At 44.6% G+C, this 20,822-nt stretch overlaps 1 protein-coding gene across 4 annotated transcripts in view; it reads left to right on the top strand.

The window, feature by feature from the left end:
- pard3aa (par-3 family cell polarity regulator alpha, a) overlaps positions 1–20,822 on the top strand; it is a 354,935-nt gene that overhangs the window by 280,829 nt on the left and 53,284 nt on the right. For all 4 annotated transcript variants that reach the window (XM_079361704.1, XM_079361705.1, XM_079361706.1 and 1 more), the window contains one exon: positions 2,677–2,976. In XM_079361704.1, coding sequence (XP_079217830.1) covers positions 2,677–2,976 — 300 coding nt within the window. The remainder of the gene's footprint in view (positions 1–2,676; positions 2,977–20,822) is intronic.

Below are 20,822 nucleotides of genomic sequence, written 5' to 3' on the forward strand. Positions count from 1 at the left end.
AAAGTGGGGGAAGGAGAGGTGGTAGAAGTGGAGCAGCAGTCACAGGTTGCCCAGGAAAAACACAGGTGGCAGGTGTGGAGCTACAGAGACGAGACGACGGCTGCTCTTAATGCTTCGATATTTCAGCCTGGAACAAAATGCTGATCTGACATCTTTATTGAGGTGAGATGAGTAAGTGTGTTACTTTCAGGGGACCCAGTTACTAAACCAATGACAATTACATTTAAATGTCAATAAAGACATCTGGTTCATAATATACACTGGTCAAATATCCATGGTGTCATGTAGAGATTGTAAATAGGAGAGGACACCAACGTAGTCTAACAAAACATATTTATCCAACAAAAAGGCAAATAAAAACTGTCTGGGAGGAAAACCCTGGAGTGACACGAAGCACAGGAACATGGGAAGGCAGACGACTGGCACTGAACTACACAGACGGAAAGAATCACAGAGACATAACACACAGGTGAGACTAAAGACAGGTAAAGGGAGTCAGGACTGGAGGAAAACACAGGTCGGAAGAAACACCAAAGACCTGATACACTACTACAACATTAAACAGAAAACACTGCAAACTAAACTTTTTATTATTATTAACAAAAAAAACTACACAGGAAACAAAAAGATACGATCCAGACAATAAAACAGGAAGCACTCGGAATAAGTACAGAAACACGAGGGGAGAACACTACAAAATAAAAAAAAATAAAAACATTAATCTTAACAGGAATCATGACACATAGATGCAGCTAACACAACTATTGCCAACTGCTCAAAGGGGAAAACTGTATACGGACAGTGCAGCCTATTTTCTTTCCTCTTTAAGATTTATTGTGCACTTTTTGGGCCTTTCTTTGGAGAAATAGGACAATCGATGGAGTCGCAAAACAGGGAAGGAGAGTGTGTTGAATGACAAGCAGATCGGATTTGAACCTGGGCTGCCTTCAAGCTTCGTAGTGCAGCTTTTCCTAACTGCAGAGTAACAGGCATATATGCATATTAGTTTTCTTTCTGAACAGACGGGTGTATTTTAGTCAAGCAGAGTCATGACCTTTCCCTTTAAATGTGAAGGATTTGATGAAATCAAGCCCCCGATGAGAAAACAAAGAGGTGGTACTCGATACACTCGTAACACAAGCATGACTCTTTTTTGTTTGGCTTGTTAATATCTCTTAATTATATCTCACCTAATAACTTTATCCATGTCAGGCTCCTGAGACCAGTAAGAGAAGTCTCTCTCTTTTAGCTTCATGTCGCCAGTCTAGCCGAGCCATTATCTCGTCCCAAATGTCAATACTACTATGAATCCGATTAGTCCATAAAACGCCAGAGGGTCTTTAGATCCCAACGGACTTCCGTGAACCTGTGGTAACATCATTGTCTGGCCCTTCCTGGCAGAGATCTGACATCATTTTAGCCAGATGGCAGGTGAAAGGGCTTGTGGGAATTAGTGTTTTTCTCCCCTGTGAGGCTTGTCTTCCATTTCCTGATATCACAAGTTAAAGTGAGACCACACTGAGCACACACACAACGGCGCTGCAAGCTGATCATTTTCATCTCGTACTCTGTTCGCAACTATGCAAATACACACCACGCCAGCTAAGAAGCTTTATATATATCACTGGGTATCATGCAACATTGCATCAGGCCTCCATCAAAATCTCATTCCAAAGATAATGCTGAGAAAATGGGATTTTGGTCGGCTAAAAATAAACAAGGCAGTCTATGGTTGGGATGTGGGAATTGGGTTAATCCGTCACTGAAAAATGGTGATTGTTTGAAATGTGATTACTGTTATTAAAATACACAGACATGGGAGAGAGAGTTAGGCTGGGAGGGTTTCCAGCTTTGTTCCAAACCTGTCAGTCATCTGTGAGAAGCTGCAGCCAAGGGTCAGAGGTCGGCTATAACCTGAGGTAATAGGGAAGTCCAGCACCAGTGGGAGGTATGTGTCTACATGCACGTGTGTGTGTGTGTTACCCTGCAGCAGGGATACAACATCTGGAACCAGTGAGCAGTCGAGTGGCTGCTGCCAGGGTCACCACAGTGGGAGGTCAACTCCCTCCTCCCTTCTCCTCTGTGATCCCCATCGTCCCCCTCCCTGCTCCCGCACTGCCAGCGCCCCTCGCTCCCATGCCAAACCATGACTGAATCCTGTACGCCGTGGACAGGAGGGCATTCACACGGAACCATTCTCCGACACAGGAGAGGCTCTATGAAAGGCTCTGTTGTGTGGAAGTGATCCCGGGGAGAGGAACGGAGGAAGAGGATGTCTAACTGTATTCTTCCCACCTCCTGTTGTTAGAAAACCTGAGGCACCACATCTGTACACTCCTCTCTGCCCCCTGAATGCTCATGGAAAGATACTTAGCCTCTTGTTAAAAGGATTTACATTCCCTCTCCATTTCTTTCCTTTTATTTTGTAGGAGTTGTTCTCTTTGAACATTTTAGGAAAAGAGGTCTGAGCTGACCCATATCTGTGATTTATTGTGAAAGTTATAAAGATCACTTGAATGTTTGTAAGAGCATTTTTTTTCTTTTTCTTTTATGATGTTCTCTAATTTCTTTATATACAGTATATATATATATATATATTTCTGATGTCTATTCTATGCTTAATGATAATAATTCCGATATTTATTCTCTATCCGGTGTTGTTTGTTTTTCTAACAGAATAGCGGCAAAGACTCGGGAGTTCCGGGAGAGGCAGGCAAAAGAAAGGGAGTACGCTGAGATCCAAGACGTGGTCAGTCGCACTTTCAGCTCCGACGAGGAGCACACCTACGCCGGCATCGGGTCCTTAGACTCATCAGACAGCAACAGCATCGACCCTTACAACCACCCATACCACCTCCCTCAGAGTCCGCAGAGCCCCCACCTTCCTGTGAGCCGGCAGGAGAACGGTCCACCCCTGGAGGCTCTGTACGCCCAGGTCAACAAACCACGCAACGGACGCCCTGCAGCTCCAGACAGGTAGGGGGCGACACAGAAAATACTCATCGAAAAAGGCTTCTAAACATACGATTTGAGAAAGTGGAGGATCAGCAGCGTGCTTTGTAACGCTCTACCTTCCTCGTTCATTCAAACAACACTAACTAGCTTTGTGCCTTGTGCTCATGCTTTGTCATTGACACCTCATCTATAATGTAGAAGCTGCAGTGTGATCACATTTGTTCTCCTTTACTTGTCATGGGTGCAAAGAAAAACAATGAATTTCACTCAGTGTCATCCCAGCGGGCGTCGCTCCGTGCAGGTGGGATGAATCCACGGTCAGGTAGAACAACAGGAGCATATCAGTAATTCTCCATGTGTCAGAATGTAATATCAGGCTGTTGTGTTTTTTCATTATCCGTGGCTCACAGGTAATCCTCCCCCCGCCTCTCACACTGAACGTCACGCTGCATGTGAGTTCAGCTTGTTTGTCGCTGGGGGGGTTCGTATCGCTCATAACCTCCGTGTCAACACGTACAGTATATTTGATGTGACCACAGTATCAAGAGACGCTTTGGTTTGATGATCCTGTCTTTTTATTCTGTTGTCAGAAGGCCTGCTCTCTTTCTTGGCCAGTAAATGAAAAAAAGGAATACAACTTGTTTGACCAAGCTGGTTTAAGATTATCTTGCATTTCCTTGTGATTTTAAAAGAAGCTCTCTGAAAACAGTTAGAGAGGCCCTGACTTTCACAGCAGTCAGTCGTCTTCTATCTGTTATATTTCATTCTGTGCCTCTTTTTATCGCCTGTTTTTTAGAGGAGGAAACCTCTGCGGATAATTCTGCTCCTCTAAAACCTTTTGAACAATCAACAGTTAAAGCTTAGAGTCTGCCTGCATCACTCCACTCAAACACAACGACACCCGTCTTTGACAACACAAGGTCTGAGTCATGAATTCATGTTTTGAGTCATGAAACGGAGGTTACAGCTTAAAAAGGAATCAGAGTTTATATCATATAAACTGGATTAAGTAGGCACACAGCTGTTTGATAGCTGTTGCACTAATTGTTCAGGTATTGACGCACACACTTGACTTTCTTTGTTTCAATGAGATGCTGCTCTTCCGTTGACTTGCTGTTATGAGTGCTGCACATGTCTGCTTGGTCTTTTCCAGCGATGACAACTCAGGAGCTTTCCATCCCCATGCTGTCCCAGAACCTTTCAGGGTGTTATTAATGGATCGGATACTGCCCCCCTCCTGTGACTGACAGCTGTCACCTGGGGGCATGCGACCTTTCACTACTGGGTGGTGACCATGACAGAGTCCCTGAGTGAGTGTGTGTGTGTGTGTGTGTGTGTGTGTGTGTGTGTGTGTGTGTGTGTGTGTGTGTGTGTGTGTGTGTGTGTGTGTGTGTGTGTGTGTGTGTGTGTGTGTGTGTGTGTGTGTGTGTGTGTGTGTGTGTGTTCCTTAGGAGGAGGTAGAATCTCCTTCCTGTTCCCTCCTCTATGACAGTCAGAGCAGATATAACAAGGTTATCTGGCCGCGTGCCTCTGCAGCCGTGAGCTTAGCGAAGGCCACCGATCCATACGTCCCGAAGTGAAGGTTAGCTCCACATGTTTCCTCGTGATAGCCTTGTTGTGCCACAGCGACTGTAAACTATCCCGCTTCCCGAGCAGAAGTTTAAGACAGGCCTGGGCGTGTGTCAGTGACAGACATGAGCGGGGATATCAATCAGCTGTGTGCAGAGATGAAGCATAAAAGCCTTAAAACAAGACAACCATACGACTGATGAGCTTCTTTTCTTCTTCTTCAGTGCCAGAGGGAATATTAAGAACGACCTGCTTAGTTGCTTTCAAAGAAATAAAAGAGACTCAAAAGAGGTCCTGCATGAGCGGTTTTATTGTAAGCAGATGCTTCGCTACTTAGAAATGAATTACAAAAATAACATCTCTAATAGATTTAGGTTTGTTCAAATTGAGCTTCATTTCCTCGGACCATCTGGAAGCTCTTCCATGTTTCAGCTTTATTGTCTTTCTTTTTTTCTTATTTTTTTTTTCCTTTTCCAGATTCGAAAATGAACACAATCTTCTTCTCGTAAGATTGTCTCTGAAATATATCACTTTCAAAACATCGAGAGCTTGAGAAGTCCCAGTGTGCGTTTCCTAACTCTCGTTTTTTTCTTCTTCTTGGAAACAGTGAATTCTCACCTTCACGGGTTTATATCAGCATAAAAAGCTTAGTGCTGCATGTTAATTATAAATACGAGCTTATATTTAGTTTGGGGTCCTGAGCCTTCAGTATTGATAGCACAGTGTGGAGTTTTTATTTGCAGGCTCAGGATTAGCTGCTGTGAGTGTGGTGATTTGATTTGAAATATGCGCCGTATGTTCAACACTGCATTTTTTATGTTTGTTGTTGTTTTGCACCTCTCGCTGCTTTGCATATCTTGTGTGTGCCAGCCCGGCTGTACGTCTGTTTGTCTTGCTGCCTTTGAGATATAATATGCACCGGCTCTTATTGAGCTCACACGCTTTCTATTCACAACTTGCAACAAAAAAAAGGAGCCTGAAACACATTCAGATCCTGGACTCCTGTCACTTGCCTATCATAACAAACACAAACAGTGATTTGCATTTCTAAATTAAACGTAATGGAACTTTCATTGTCAAATATGAAGCACCAGCTCAACAGGTGGTGCAATCATTCTGACGGCGCCTTGCATCAAGACTGCAAAATTGGATTCTCAACTTTAGTTTTGCCATGCACAGAGACAGTCCTTCACTCTGTCTTCACTCTCTAACCCTGCCACTGTTGTATGTATTGAAGCTGCAAAGATAACAAGAACTTCCTGTTTGACGGTCGGGAAAAAGGACGTGGATGAGGTTTGTTCAGGCAGAATTCCCATTCCTGGCTGTCAGTCAGCTCTTCAGTATGAAAGAGAAGAACGAGTAGCGGTTGACCCTGACCTGGATCCTGTTTCACCCTCCGAGGTGGACCCTGCAGAGACTCTGCGCTCTGATCACCACCTGACTATTGCACAGATGTTTCATTTATTTTCACGTAGCATCGTCAGACATGTAATATGTAATATGAACAACATTTACAAACAGCATCAGTAAAGTGTCTCAATCCTTTCTTTGCTTCTACATTATTATATCTGAAATGATCACTGGCTTCAGAACAGCAGCGCTCCATGTCGGGTGATAATCCAGCAAGAACAACTCTCTCTCTCTCTAGAATGAAAAGGTGCAGTTTGTAACAGGTGTTTTATCTCCTGGACAATAGTCACATAAAAGAGGAGTGATATATTAACAAAGGACACACAGTAGCTTGTTCTCACTCTGTTGTCACGGTCGGAGCTGCATGTCTGAACGTAAACAGAAACTCTTCATTAGGAGTTTCTCCTGCCTGGTGTGAGAACGCAGCAGGATATAAGCAGGATAATTCACCTGGAGTGTGTGTGTGTGTGTGTGTGTGTGTTTGGGGGGGGGGGGGGGGGGACGTCATCTTAGTCCAGTTTCTTTTGTTCTGGATTTATTGTGTTATTTAAATCCATGTGTACATAAGTTAGTAAAGCCAGCTGTGGTGTAGTTGTCTTGTTGACGCTCTCTCCTACAGCGTAGTAAATAACATGATGCGGGATATCACCACGGTGGAGGCCATCTCCTGATTATCACATGACCTCCAGCAGCAATGGTTCATGTTAAAATTGGTTCAAGGGACAAAAAGTAAATGGAAGCAAATTGAGTTAAAATTAGCAGAAAGACGTGATTTATTTTTCAGTCTTGGTCAGAAAAAAAAGACACCAAATGCTGAACCGAGGCGGCGAGTGAACTGATCGGGATCGGACATCTAAACGCCACCTTGTGAAACAGCCACATAGCTGGACAGACACCCGTGTGCCCAGGAGCTCCGTGCCGTCTGGACTACACAACATTAACGACGGACAGAGGAGGGTTTCTTAAGATCCAGTTTACTAATTATAGACACTTAGTTAATGTGGGGAGGGGCTCAGTTTAGAGCAGGACGGGGACCACATGTCTGCCATTACTGTACATGGGAGTCGCATCTTTTGACTCTTTTTATGCTTCATGTGTTTGCACATGTGCACTCATTTAATACCATAATAAAGACGTTGGCCCGTGACTCGGCTGCGCTTTCAAAGCTGCTCTCTTGTTTATCCTCTGGAGTTAATAAGAAGAGGCTGCAGCTGGATAAATACGCCTCTCTCTGATAGAGCCTCTGTAATGGCGCCCTAATGGGAAGGTCACTGTGACTGTAAAGCTGGAACGAGTCAGACCTGAGCCCATAAACCTTTGGAGATACAAGGAACCGTGGTTGCTGAGGGCGTCCGGAGAGCCTGGCCATTCTGCCGTCTCAGGTTTTACAGTTCCTCTCCGAGATCAAGCTACAACAAGAGCTCAATTGACAATTTATTACCAACGTTCAAGTTATTAGAGCTGGCAGCACCAGGGGTGTTTGGACAATGTTGTCAGTCTCAGTAAAACTAAAGGGCACCAATGAGAATCCAGCATTTATTCACGGCCAGTTTTCTTAAAAGCTTGTATAAAGCAAACAAAAATATCGTTTTCACCCTTAAAGCTGTGACATGAATTCGGAGCTCATCGTAAACCCCTGAGCGTGGCGTTTTTGTTTAACCCTATATAAAAGTACACCTATCAGAATGGAGTGACCCCATTTCTCGACATGCTGCTGACAAGTCAAACCCCTCCATCTGCCGAGGGAGCGTGGGGGTTTGGGTGACTGGCGTCGGATGCTGCGTTTCAAAACGACAACCTGACAGGTGACGGCCTCGATGGGATTTGCGGGAAGCAAGTGTGAAACAAAGCAACACCTTTGAAACTCCAATTTGATTGACTGCTGCTCCCATTACCCAGTTGAGTTTCTAAAGCTCCTTAGAGCATGGGCGAGGAAGAGTCAGAGAGACACAGAGAGGAAGAGGAGGGGGTGAAAGATACGGAGCTCACCGAGCTCAGCTGTGCAAAGCCCTTGAAGTCCTCGGCAACTCAGCAGCTCTAGAGAGGCTGGCAGGAAGGCAGCTAAGGGAAAAAACACCTAAAAATCGTCACCTCGCCATGGCGTTTTCCCCTCTGCTTTCGCCACACTTTAATTCAGTCAGAACCTTCACTTTGCATGGTCTTCAAATTGGATTATGAGGTAGCTAATGCATTTTCAGCTGATGATAAAAGGTCAGGCTTTTCATCTGTCAGGGAAACGGTAATCGGCAGTGAGACAAATACTTCACACCTCAGATGAGCGGTCAACTCCTGGTAAAAAGCAAAGTGCCTGCTGTGCCACAGACACGGACTGATGCAGCTTTTAGCTGACTTCTGTTTAGATTTTTATCGAGGAGAATTGTTTATTTTGCCTTGTTTAAAATCAAGTGTTTTGAATGGCAAATCAAAAGAGTCTTCTTCACTCAGAGACACAGAAACATTCAGTTTGATTTTTTTTTTTTTATCTTTTAAAGGGACCATTAAATGACGAGATTAAAGCCGTGCAGCTGGAGAACGAGTTCTCATAAACTACAGCGATGTTCAACCTCAATCAGACTGATATTTCTTTCACTGTTTGCTGTCTCTTACTCTGCGTCTGTAATTAACCCACAATCAACAATCATTTTCTGTGATTTTTATAGACTATATTTTAATTTAGATGCAATCAAAGTGAGATTAACAACACTTTCTGACTGCAACATCTGCAGCTTTGATTAAATCCTACCACTCAATAATTCATTGGTAAACAACAGAATCTTTACGACCCCTACATGAGCGTGCAGACTTTAATAACACCTCGTAAGTCCCTAATAGCGTTTTCTCGTCGTTCCCAAGGGAGTCAAATTGAGATGTCTGGTTTCAGTGTGACACATATATACATTAGAGGAAACTAATTACATGTGACTTACTCATTGGTATCATTGTGAGTCCACAGTGTTTTGTCTGCTGTATCTAGTTTCTTCACCTCCTGTGGGCTGCCAACTTAAACAAGACTCTGACTCGGCGCTGACTGTCTGCTTTTTTTTTTTTTTTTCCTCAGAGCCATGGTGGCGTGTTTTGGCGCTGCCTTTTGTTTGTTTCTGACATCCACCGGTGTTTTTCATTCCTCCCTGTGAGTGTCCTCGTGTGGGTGTGAAATTAGTGTCACAGAGTAGGGCCTTTACTGCTGTAATTGAGGATTTTAAAAAAGGACACTGAGGCGATGGGAAGAGTTCACCTGCAACGGAACAATGTGAGGGAGTCGCAGGTTTGATGAACAGTCTGACTGAATCCTGAGTTTACCAGCTTATACTTACAAAGATAGATGCAGATGATATGAATGTGTCCGTACATCCCTTTGTATAAACCCTGTACATATAGGTTACCAAACAAGGGTGCAACCCTTTTGCAAAGACACGTTCACGTACCAACTTTTGCCCTTTCCTCCCAGCTTGCTCTGTGCTGCAGAGATAGTGCAGAAGGTCCTAATGCACCACATGCACATCAACCTTATCTCAGCGCTTTTACACGGATAGCAATGTGTATCTTCCAGGCAATGCAAGTGAATTATTTTTCAAGTCTGTTTCATTTTTTATTTTTTTTTTGCTTCAGAGAGAAGGGCCCCTGTGGGATGCATTTGATGAGACGGAGTACAGAGGAGGCAATTTATCCTCCGTTCGTACCATTACGTTCATTTAAGAAAAGCAAACAGCCCGAGAGCAGAGCGAGCGAGGAGAGGGAGAGATACTGAGCAATGAAACCACCTCGTCTTCAACTCTACATCAAGAGGATCGAGCTGATTAAGGTGGAACGTACACTATGTATTTTATCAATGTCCCTCAAATGGGAAGCCTGGAAGACATGCATACAGTACTAAATGAATTTTACAAGCAGATCAAAGGAAAGGGGAGCAAACCATTTTAGGGCAGAGTAGCCCCAGTAGACAAATCAGGAAATGGAGATTGGAGGGGGGGAGTGTTGAATTTGGCCGAGGGCTGCTGTTGCATCGTTTGTTGATCGGCACCGCAGGGCATCTCATTCCCGGCAATCAGCAGCTTCAAATAGACAGTTAATCCGTCCTCTCCTCCCCCTGAAGGCTGCAGAAGCCTGACATCATAACTTAACTGCGCGCTGCTCAGGGAGATTAACAAAACAGACGAGCATTTATCAGGCCTGGAATTTATTTCCCTCAACAATCTACAGTAATTGTGATGATTTGTTTGAAAAAGGTAAGAGCAACTACATGGGAGGAAGCATGTCGAGAGCACGCTGTTAGCAAACAAGGGCTCGAATTCAGTCACGTACAAATCCAGGTAACACACACTATGGGGAATCTGTGAGAAACTCCACATTTCACATGGTGGATAACCTAATATCATAAACTTAGCACGGGTTCTCACCGTGTTGACATACCGCGTAGAATCCCTGCTTTCATCCCGACTCGCCACCGCTGTCTCTCACACATTTTCACACAGCGGCACCAGAAATAGATCAGATAAGGAATGTGATTGAGGGGCAGGTGACTGCAGAGCATGAGTTTGCACCATAAACCGTGTCAGCAAGCAGATGACTGTCACGCCTCCTCGTCCTCCTCACCGTGCTTTCATCTCTCTCTTCAGTAACACCGCAAAACACATTCCCAGGAAAGTGACCTGAGACTTTCACGCTTGTGCTGCTTTCTTTCCTTCCCTGTTTGATCTGTTAGGTGACACTTGCAAAACAGTGAGGATGCAACAGAGCAGAGCACGTCCAACTAAAGCCCACTGCAGCTTATAAAACATATTCCTAAGATCAGGTATTAGGTTTAAATAACAAGAAGAAGGAAGATGGGAAATATCTCATTAATCATGTTGTTGTTATTTCATTATTAGTGTTTATCAAAGGCAGAATGTGCATCATAAATACAGCAGGAATCATGTCTATCCTGTAAATGTCTTTCCGAGTCCTGACTGTCTCCAGTGAGGGAGAAGCTGGAGTCCTGCTGGCTGTGTTGTTGTCAGAGCTGTGTTTACATGGACGGGATGGCCGGCTCCTCCCCTTGTGTATAAAAGCTGTTTGAGTCAAGAAGAAGAAGAACATACTCACTGTGTATTTGGATGTCCTGGAAGCATTTTTAGTTCAGTGTCAGTTTACATGCAAAATTATGCTACGAGCTAACTAAAGTGTGCTGACATTAGCATGCTAACACAACAATACAGGCCTCAGGCGATTCCACCAAGAGCAAAGGATAATGTTTCTCATGGTGCTTAATTATGGTGCACCAAATGCGTGGCGAGCAGGGTTGGAGGCGTGTCGCTGGAGGGGAGCGGAGGTCATTGGGGTTTTCTGATGCCTCTTTTTCTTTTCTTGTTTTGTTGTTTCTGAACTGAGCTCTTGTATTTCCATGGCTGTAGTGTGTTTGCCTTTTTGAGCTGCTTTGTGATGTGTAGACTCACCATCTCTCTGAAGACTGATCTGCTGCCACACAAAACAAAATAATGTTTCTGATAATCACACATCTCTGGAAGCCCTCATCAGATGGACTTCACACTTCAAACGTGCACTTCTGAGGATGTGAGCATGTTGGTCGAGCAGATGTTAATAAAGCAGATCAATCACATCATAGGAGAAATGGTTGCTGCAGCTGACCATGTGAACATTTTCTTTCTTTGAGCTCTGTATTAACGAGTTGGCTCCAATATTAGATTGCATCTCCATTTCATCTCTCAAAGCAGCTCATTAATACAAATGTTAGTGTTGTCAAGTCAAAGAAAATGCTTCAGGTGTAAGTGCACTGAAGCAGCAGTAATGGTTGGATCATGAGAGGGAGCAGTGTATAAATCAGTGGGCAGGAAAACATGGAATAATTAGTATTGTTTGGCACCAAGCGCCCACACTGTGCAACTTGACTCAGACAACAACACTTCTGAATCTCAGTCTATAATATCTACAATAAGCAGCTGCACTTTATTGAAGTGCGGTTTTCTTAGAAGCTCTGAGTTTACCTTTCTGTCAGTCCATTACTGCCCTAACACACTCAGGCCTGTTGTTAAACATGACTTAAACCCACCAAATAATAAATGAAGAAGGCCACATCCAGGACAGCTGTCACTCATCGTAGTGTAGAGGTAGACCTTCAGAGGTAACCTGAAGGTCAGGGGTTCGATCCCCAGCTTCTGCCGCCACATGTCCGATGTGTCCTTGGGCAAGACGCTAACTGTAACCCCAAGTTGCTCCAGCTGTTTCATTGTACGTTTGTAACTGGGATGAGATGATCTCTTTACTCAGCAGCCTCTTCCATTAATGTAAATGGTAAATGGACTTGAGCTTGTATAGCGCTTTTCTAGTCTTCTGAAGTGTCTTCCCTGAATTGCCCCCCTGGGGACAAATAAAGTTTTTTGAATTGAATTCTGACTACTCAAAACTTTTTTACACCGCAGATCACACCTATTCACACTGATGGCTGCTCACATCCTCAGAAGTGCACATTTGAAGTGTGACATGCATCTGATGAGGGCTTCTAGAGATGCCCATCTCGTAACTAATTCCATTCACGCCACATTCATACGCAGCAGGGGGAGCAATTTGCCCAAGGGCACATCGGACATGTTGCTCACAGGAGCTGGGGATTGAACCCTCGACCTTCCGATTGAGGGACGACGACTCTCCCAACTGAGCCACAGCTGTGTGACGGTGGGACCTGCAGTGTACGAGACGTTTAAACAAGCTCAAGTCCATTTACAAAACAGTAAAGCCGGTTAAAACTTCGGCCCAAAGTTTAGTACTGATCAGTTGTTCCTGCTGTAATTACAGGCTGTTTCCTGAATACTATTTTCTAATTGGTCACTGGGGTGCAACTGTATCAAGACGGTAAATCACTTTAATGGAAATCCAGCCAGTGTGTATACAGGGCACATAATTAAATTTACTTTACCCACATCAGAGGCAGCAGGCCTGTGCTCTGCTCTTCTCTATTTTAGGAGCAGTATCCATATTCTTTTGTCAGACTTTGCCATTGTCCTTCCAATCCTCGTGCCTTGAACGAGCTCCCGGCGGCAAATCGGATCTCAGAGAGAGCCTTTGTAATTACAGCGAGCTGAATGGGTGAATACGTCCCAAATCCGCGAGACCATCCAGCGACACATTCCATCTGTCTTAAGCCTCCTTCCAATATTTCAGACCGACTCATGAGGAGGTGTTGAAAATGTACTGCAGCATCTTTTTAACTGCTGGTTTTCAGCTGTGGTGAATTTGGAGCATTGTTGCACGGTAACGGGAGGCTGTGGCTCAGTCGTAGAGTCGGTCGGAGCCCATGCAGTCACATGATGATAACAGAAAACCAGGGGACGCTTGACATGTTCTGTGTTTTTAACCCGGGCAGTCTGCACCAGGGCCCGGACCTTGCTGGCCCGAGCCCTCTAGCAGAATAGGTTCATTAGGTCACCTGAGCTGGATCTGTTTGAGCTCGCTGTGGGGCCAAATGAAACCCTGCGGGGGCCACCACACATTTCTAATGCCATCAGCATGCCTGTAAAAATGCTCTTAGCCCCTTTGCAAACAGAGTAATGGCAGTGCACGGCCTCGCTGCTGTAATGAGCTAATGATGTCATCACAGATCATCATGGAGCCAAAGGTCTTAAAGTCTGGCTCGCTCTCAAAGAAAAGCAGACAGATCCGAGGGAACCACACAGGTATCTTTGAGTTTCCAGCGTGAGTGCTCGAGGTTTGTTTGTGCCATAAGAAATTACTGGAGAAGTTAATAAGCAACCAAAGGCCTTTTAACCGAGTCACGCTTATTGAATTGGTCCAGTGATTGGACCAAACACTGCGCAGGTCACCGGTAATAAGCTCCCCTTTCACTTTCTCTTCAGCCTGGTTTTGCAGAGTCGATGTAGAGATGTGTGGACATTCACCTCAACTACGTTATCGAGCGGAGGTTAAAATATCATTATGATGTAAATAATCAGAGAATCTTCCATCACTTCATCTCCTTACAGTATGAACAACCAACGCTTTCACAAACAGTTGACAGCTTCTGATTCCCCCAACACATGTTTAAAGTAAACGGAAAATAAAACGTATTATACTTAAGGAAGTGTAACTGTGGAAACATGAATGCAGTTTTCTGAAGACTCATTATCTTACTTAAAGTCAGTACTCTTTTTAGTTCCTCAGATATTAACATTTTTATGAAGAGACTGCGAAGGCGTTAACGGTCTAATTTGCAGTTTGCTCTCTTTTTCTTGTAATAGGATATCACTTAAACCCATTTATTTTACTGTTTCTGTTTGTCAGGCTCTGGTGTATATCGTTTCTTTTTTTGTTTTCCAGATAGATTTAAACATTATCGTACAAAAAAAAAAAAACAACATGATAGCTAATAGTCTAGAAGCCTCCCAGAGAGAAACTTCATCCTGGAGACCTTCGTCTTACCCCGCCATGATTAAACATAAAGAATAATCCACATCCTGCCGTTATATGGCCGTCATTAAAGGCCGACCTGCAGTCAGTTTCACCCACGATAATGGCCGTGTTTTAGTGGTAGTCAGGGACGTCAATTAAAATTCACATTGGATTTTATGACCCTTTGTAAGAAGTTGTGGTTTATCCCATTGCATGGCAGTGAGGGCTGACTGGGTGATAAAGGCTGCGATTTCACAGCAGTTTATGGTCTTGTGTTTATGACTCGAGTATTGTGTTTGTGCTGCGCGCTGTGTGTGTGTGTGTGTGTGTGTGTGTGTGTGGGAGTAAAGCATTGTTTCCCCGGCGTGTGTCATTTATTAATAATGTATCGCAGCAGACTGAGGGATGTTGCTGCAGGATGGCTTTAATGGAGTGGATGATGATGAGGATGATGATGACGATGGGGCTTTGAGTTCGGACTGGAAACAGCGAGTGCTTCTCCGCTCATGAACCTGACTGTGACATCCACAGAATGACTTCCTCGTTGATCATCAAACAACGTGCATCATGTGTATGTAACTCTAGTATAGGTTTCCCACGGTGCTCTGAGGTCAAAGGTCAGGGTCAGTGTTAAACAGAACCTTGACAGTAAGAATTAGGAAGGGCTGACCTCACTTAGGTCCCGACATGGTGACTGTGCTCTGTAGTAGGAAGAACATGTTTAAAAGGATAAAAACACGGCTCATTAAAAGTCCATGTCCTGATGTTTGCATGGCTTCATTTCAGAACCAGATGTTTCAGATTAAATTGATTCCCTGTCGTCAGCAAGTCAACATCATAATCACGTTTTATGAGCTCTTCTAAGAGGATTCGAATCCTCAAAGTTAAGAAACTGTGTCTCGGTTGGTAGAGTCAGTCATCTCCTAACCTGAAGGTTGAGGGTTCTATTCCCACCGCCTGCAGCCTGGACAAGACACTTAATCCCATATTGCTCCCGCTGACGAAGCGGCGTGTCAGCAGCATGTGAATGTGAATGGATTGGTTACCGCTCACAGTCTCTTTCCACAGCAGCCTCTACCGTCAGTGTGAGAATGTGTAGTGACCTGCAGTGTAAACATATGTTCACAAGCTGAAGTCTGTTTACCATTTTTAAATTACAGAAACATCCACTGTAGACATCATGTTCTGGAAAGATCAAAGTTCCTTCTTATATTTTGAGCTGAAAGTGAAAATGTAGCATGCTAACTGTTCCCTTTAACAGAGTCTCTGCTTTTTACTTTCCTCTCCGCCTCGCTGTGCAAATACTCACACCGTTGTAAATCCTGCCATATGGACAACAAAATCTTTTTGTCCTATAGGATCATGTATAAAGTATGGTTCTGGCTGTTGTCTCACTATGTGTCTACATACTTCCAGTAAATCTCAGCAGACATCTGTTTCAGAGCAGAGCCTGACTCGTTCATGCAGCTGAGGTGCGACAGTGTCAAAGCATACATCACCCGAGCTGTGGAGTGATTCTCTCAATGCTGTGAGATCATAACGTGTGAGATGAAGAGGTTAGATGTTTCGTCATGGGCCACGGTGCCGCTCTTTGTCACAGCAGGATGCTATTAGGAGGCATGCATTAAGCTTCTGGATTATACGTGAAGCCAAATTCATCATTGTTTCGCAGCATTGGACAGACTGATTGTTATTACTGAGCAGTATGACATTTGCTAAATTAACTCAAATTGATATTATTGCTTTTTGCAGTAATACCTCTGAACGTTCTCCGTCATTTTCACAGCTTATGAAACTCTTTGAACGTTCTGCTACAGGTAAAAATGTCATGAATTGATGGTAACAGCTCCAGTCCCCAAGCAAGAGTGATTTATAAAAGTCATTTAAGACAAGTGGAGTGCATTCGTCTCCCGAAAATAACAGGCCCCACTGCAATGTGCCTATGATGGAGTGCGATCAAAATATAGAAAAGGTTGCAAACAGATTCTCCAAAGAGAGAGAGAGAGAGAGAGAGAGAGAGAATTTGCATTTTAACAGTAAAGTGGAGATCTCAAATGTTCTTTCAGGTTGTGTCCTTCCCCCTTATTTCATCTCTCCTCCATCTTGAAGCAGTGAAGACTCTACAGTTGTTCCCGTCGTCTCTTCTGCTTCATTAAAGCTCCTTTCTGTTCACAGACATTCACTCTTTCTCCTGTTGTGTCCTTTCACTGCCGGCCTTCCGTTTCCAATCTCTTTCTTTATTAACATCTTTCTTCCCCATTTTCCACCAATGCCAGGGATAGTGAACGAGCCCCAGCTATGGAGCCGTAATGAGCACGTTCACTAAAGCACGGATTTATCTGAACAAAGAGCGGCGAGGAGAGCGAGGGAGGAGGGTGACACGGGAGAGAGAGAGAGAAAGATACTGGAGTGTACCCTTGAATGGCTTTGGACTGTAAACCCCTGCAGCTTCCTCCTCCTCCACTGCTTGTGTTTTTCCTAATAGCCTCTCGGGTTATTTCTGGTCCCCTTTTAAATGGGAGGAGGATGAGAGTGAGTGCAGAGAGTGGGGGTAGGTGGGGTGGGGGTGGAGGGTGAGGAGTGTGTGTGGTTGGTGGGGGGGGGGAGTATTTGGCCCTGCCGAGGCGGTGAATAAGCAGTCTGACTTGAAGCAGGATCAGGGTTGGTGGGGTTGTGTATGTGTGTGTGTGAGTGTGTAGAAGCTCTCTGTTGCTATTGGAGACGAGGGAAGGGATGCACACACACACACACACACACACACACACACAAATGTGGAACCTCCAAAGCTGATTAGTCAAACTTGTGATTTCCAATTTCAAACCAACGACACAAATCCCGCACTTAATATTCATGCAGAAAAGGACCCTCGCCGTCCCATGATGCCCTAGGGCTGCGGGTTTGGTGGTGGGGGGTGAGTGTGTGAAGGGGTGGATGGGTTGGGGGGCATGCCTTTTAATCAGCTTAGTTAAAAGGATGAAGGATGAATGAGGGAAAAGAGGAGGATGACAGGGAAAGAGAAAGTCGTGGTTTTTGCTACTTGATTGGGCAGGTGGTGAAAGCAAACCACACACACACACACACACACACACACACGCAAACAGAGGGTTGCTATCATATCTAGGGGGCCAGAATGACAGGAAGACACCCCCCCACACACACACACACACCTAAAAAAACAAACCCACTCATATATTTCTTCTCCTTTACATTTTGTGATTTTGAAGATCAGCTCCTGATGCTTCCTGTCGGAGAGCACAAACATCGCAAACAGGATTAGCGCCGCATCTGACAGACGTCGCTTCTATTTCAGCGAGGGTGACTTCAGCCGTGCCACAGTTTGTGTGACTCCTCCGTCTGAGTCTTTTAACCTTGTAATCAGGATGCCATGCTGTGTCATCGTGACTTCCCGTACGGGCAGAAAGAGCCGGCGAGCAGGAGGGATGAGAGTGGGAGAGATGAATGAAAGGGAGCGAGGGAACAACAAAGGCAAGCAGGGGTTTTAGAAGTTGAAGGTAAAAGTTCAGACACCTCATATTTGTTGAATTGAGTTTTCACGTTTGCACCCTCGAGCTGTTTATTTCTCAGTTTGCTCTCCCTGTATTCTCAGGCTTATGGCATAGTCATCATGTCTTAGCCAGGGTTGTCATATATTGTTACTTTTAGAAGAAGTCGAGCTATTCAGCATGCTATCTTGCATTTAGCATGCCACTGCTCCTGTGCTTGTCTTCTCAAAAAGAAATGTTCTGGAGTTTTGCCTCTTCTGCACACGTCTGCAGTGTCTGTGTATTAAAAGAAGGGCGTACCAGGGTTATGACAACTTTAATGACAGGACAATCTGAGAAAGAAAAAAAAAGTCACAACAGCGCTGAGAGGCACATATTTACTGTCTGTTTACTCCACATAAGAAGACTTCGTTTGCTGTGTTTTCCATCATTGTTCCCGTCACGCTGTGGGTTATTTTAACAGGTTTGAACAGGACATTTTCAGGGATGGAATGACGGAGCTGTCTTATTAGGGGGAGCGGACCATTTTTAACTATCCATTTATTATAAAGAGACCAGGTGATCAAACTCAAACGCAGGGGAAGGGAAGCTCCAGAGCTTTTCGCTGATCATGATAGAACACATGAACATCCCAGGTTTTGTTAAGATTATTCAAAATAAGTTGTGTGATAAACGTTTCCGTCGTCGGTGTATTAACGATGGAGGACCCTCTTAAAAACAAACATTGCGTGTCCCAGAGGGGGAGTCGAGTTTTCTCTCATTGGGAGGGGAACGGTTCGATCTCAAACTCCAGTTCTCTGAAGTCACGGGGTGGATGGGGTAACGCTTGTAGTTCGTCCATCGGAAGAATCATGTCACATTCGTACATCTATGAAGCGGCGGGAGAAACTCGGGGTCACCTGTTTCGACCAATGACATGTCGGAGATGCATCTGCAGGAGCTGCTGACCTTTTGGTTGAGAGACGACGACGACTCTACGATTTACTTGCCCCAGTTTTAAAACATTGCTCTCCTCACAGCTCACCTGTTGTACATGCAGCTGAAGTAGAAAATGCAGAATTATGAAGTGACAACAGCAGCTGGTGTAGAACATGAACATGTGTCACTCATGTTGATTTGAAAGCTGATTGTAGAAAAGGGTTACGTGACATACTGTGCCGGAGCATGAGAAATTGGAAATGGACATACAGTATAGTAATTTACAAATTACTAAGCGAATGTGGATGTGTGCATAATCCTTTTTAAAAGTCTGCTTCTCTGCTGATTCCATCATGAGGTTATGCAAACTAACTCAGGGATCAGCAGTGTTTACAAAAGTCATGGGGAGGAGGAAAGAAAAACTGAGCAGATTACACATTTAAATACAGCAGCAGTGAGACAACACACGGTCCAGAAATGAATCAAAAAAGAAGAAGTTACAACAACGTGAAGGTGAGAAGAGTCAAGACAGCAAATAAGCAAGAAGCAGGAAGTGACACAGAGGTACACAATGAGTCCAAGATTAAGGAGAAGAAGAGTATACAGAGTGATTCACCCTCCTACACCTCCCTGTCGAGGCCACAGCAGAAGACTCCCATCCCATCACTCATCCAGACACAGCGGAGATGTTTCCAGTCTCCACGCACACACTGCATAACTCATCCCCCCCCTCCACACACACACACACACACACACACACACACACACTTCTCCTGAGAGACGCTCCTTAAACACCACCTCCGTCCAGCTCTCCCACGCCTCGCTCTCATCACTCCCATCAGTCTGCCGTTAAAACAACTATTGGATATATGTGGAGCAACGGCCTGCGACCATCAGCGTAACTCTCCGCATATCTCGCAGCCTCGTCCCTGCAGGCCCTGGGGGAGACGGATGTGGCAGACATGTGGTCGGTGTTGCTCCTCGGGAAGACTTTGGGAAAAATGGCAGCGATAGAGTCTACAGGGGCGATAATTCAGCGGGCGGGCTCCATGATGCTGTGACACAGTTATTAGCCATATAAACTAGAGCTGTCACCGTGTCATTATTGCTCACATTCATGTGAGACCATCCTTTTCTTTTTATTTACTTTTTCTTTTCTCTAACCGGCGTTGGGCTTCACTGTTGATAATTCCTTTTTCTGTATCATGGCATTTCAATTGATGCCTCTGGCCAAAACACTCTCCGGTTGTTGTTTTGCTTTTGTTTTCGCTGCTATCGGAGCGAGAATAAAAGCACACGCATTGGCACATTCACAGGACATAGATGTTAATTAGGTGGCTGAGTGCCTGCAGAGTGATGACGGCGAGTAAACACAGCGGAGGAGCCTTCACATGTCGACTGTGTTTCCTACAGCTTCATCGAGTCCTCAGCACAAACGCTCTGACATCCCTGAATGACTCACACACACACTGATAACAATTAGCAGCTACATTAAGAGCAGTACATGAGGTTTCTTTTACCAGTCAACACTCTCAGCCGACATGCTTTGTGAACTATGATCAACTAATTAGCTGTACATCATATTAGAAACACATGAGAAATACTTTGTTTTGTTGTGGAAAAGGAACAGCTAATTAGAGCTTTCCATCCGTACGCTGCATCATGACCTCCAGGAGCAGCTCCAGCGGCGTCTGCAGCTTTCATGTTCCTGATTCTGAACCTGTAAATGGAGCATTTCTGCATCATTGGCGACACCTGCCCATCTGCACCCATCCACACACGGATGGCAGAGGCTGCTGCACGCATGCACACACACACACGCCGCCATCAAAGCAGCTGGAGCAACTTGGGGTTAAATGTCTTGCCCAACGACACATCGGACATTTAGCTGCAGGAGTTGGGGGTTGAACCCCTGAGCATCCAGCATCTACCATTTTTAAAGCTACGCCTTGTTAAAGTACTCATGTACATCTTCAAACCTATTTAGGTCGTCGGAAGCGTTTGCACAGCAGACAAAGAGGAATCTATTTTCAGTGGTCCCCATAGAGATTTTTTTTTTTCAATTAGGATGTGCAAAATCAAAGAGAT

This window comes from Symphodus melops, assembly GCF_947650265.1.
Source record: "Symphodus melops genome assembly, chromosome: 14".
NCBI lineage: Eukaryota > Metazoa > Chordata > Actinopteri > Labriformes > Labridae > Symphodus > Symphodus melops.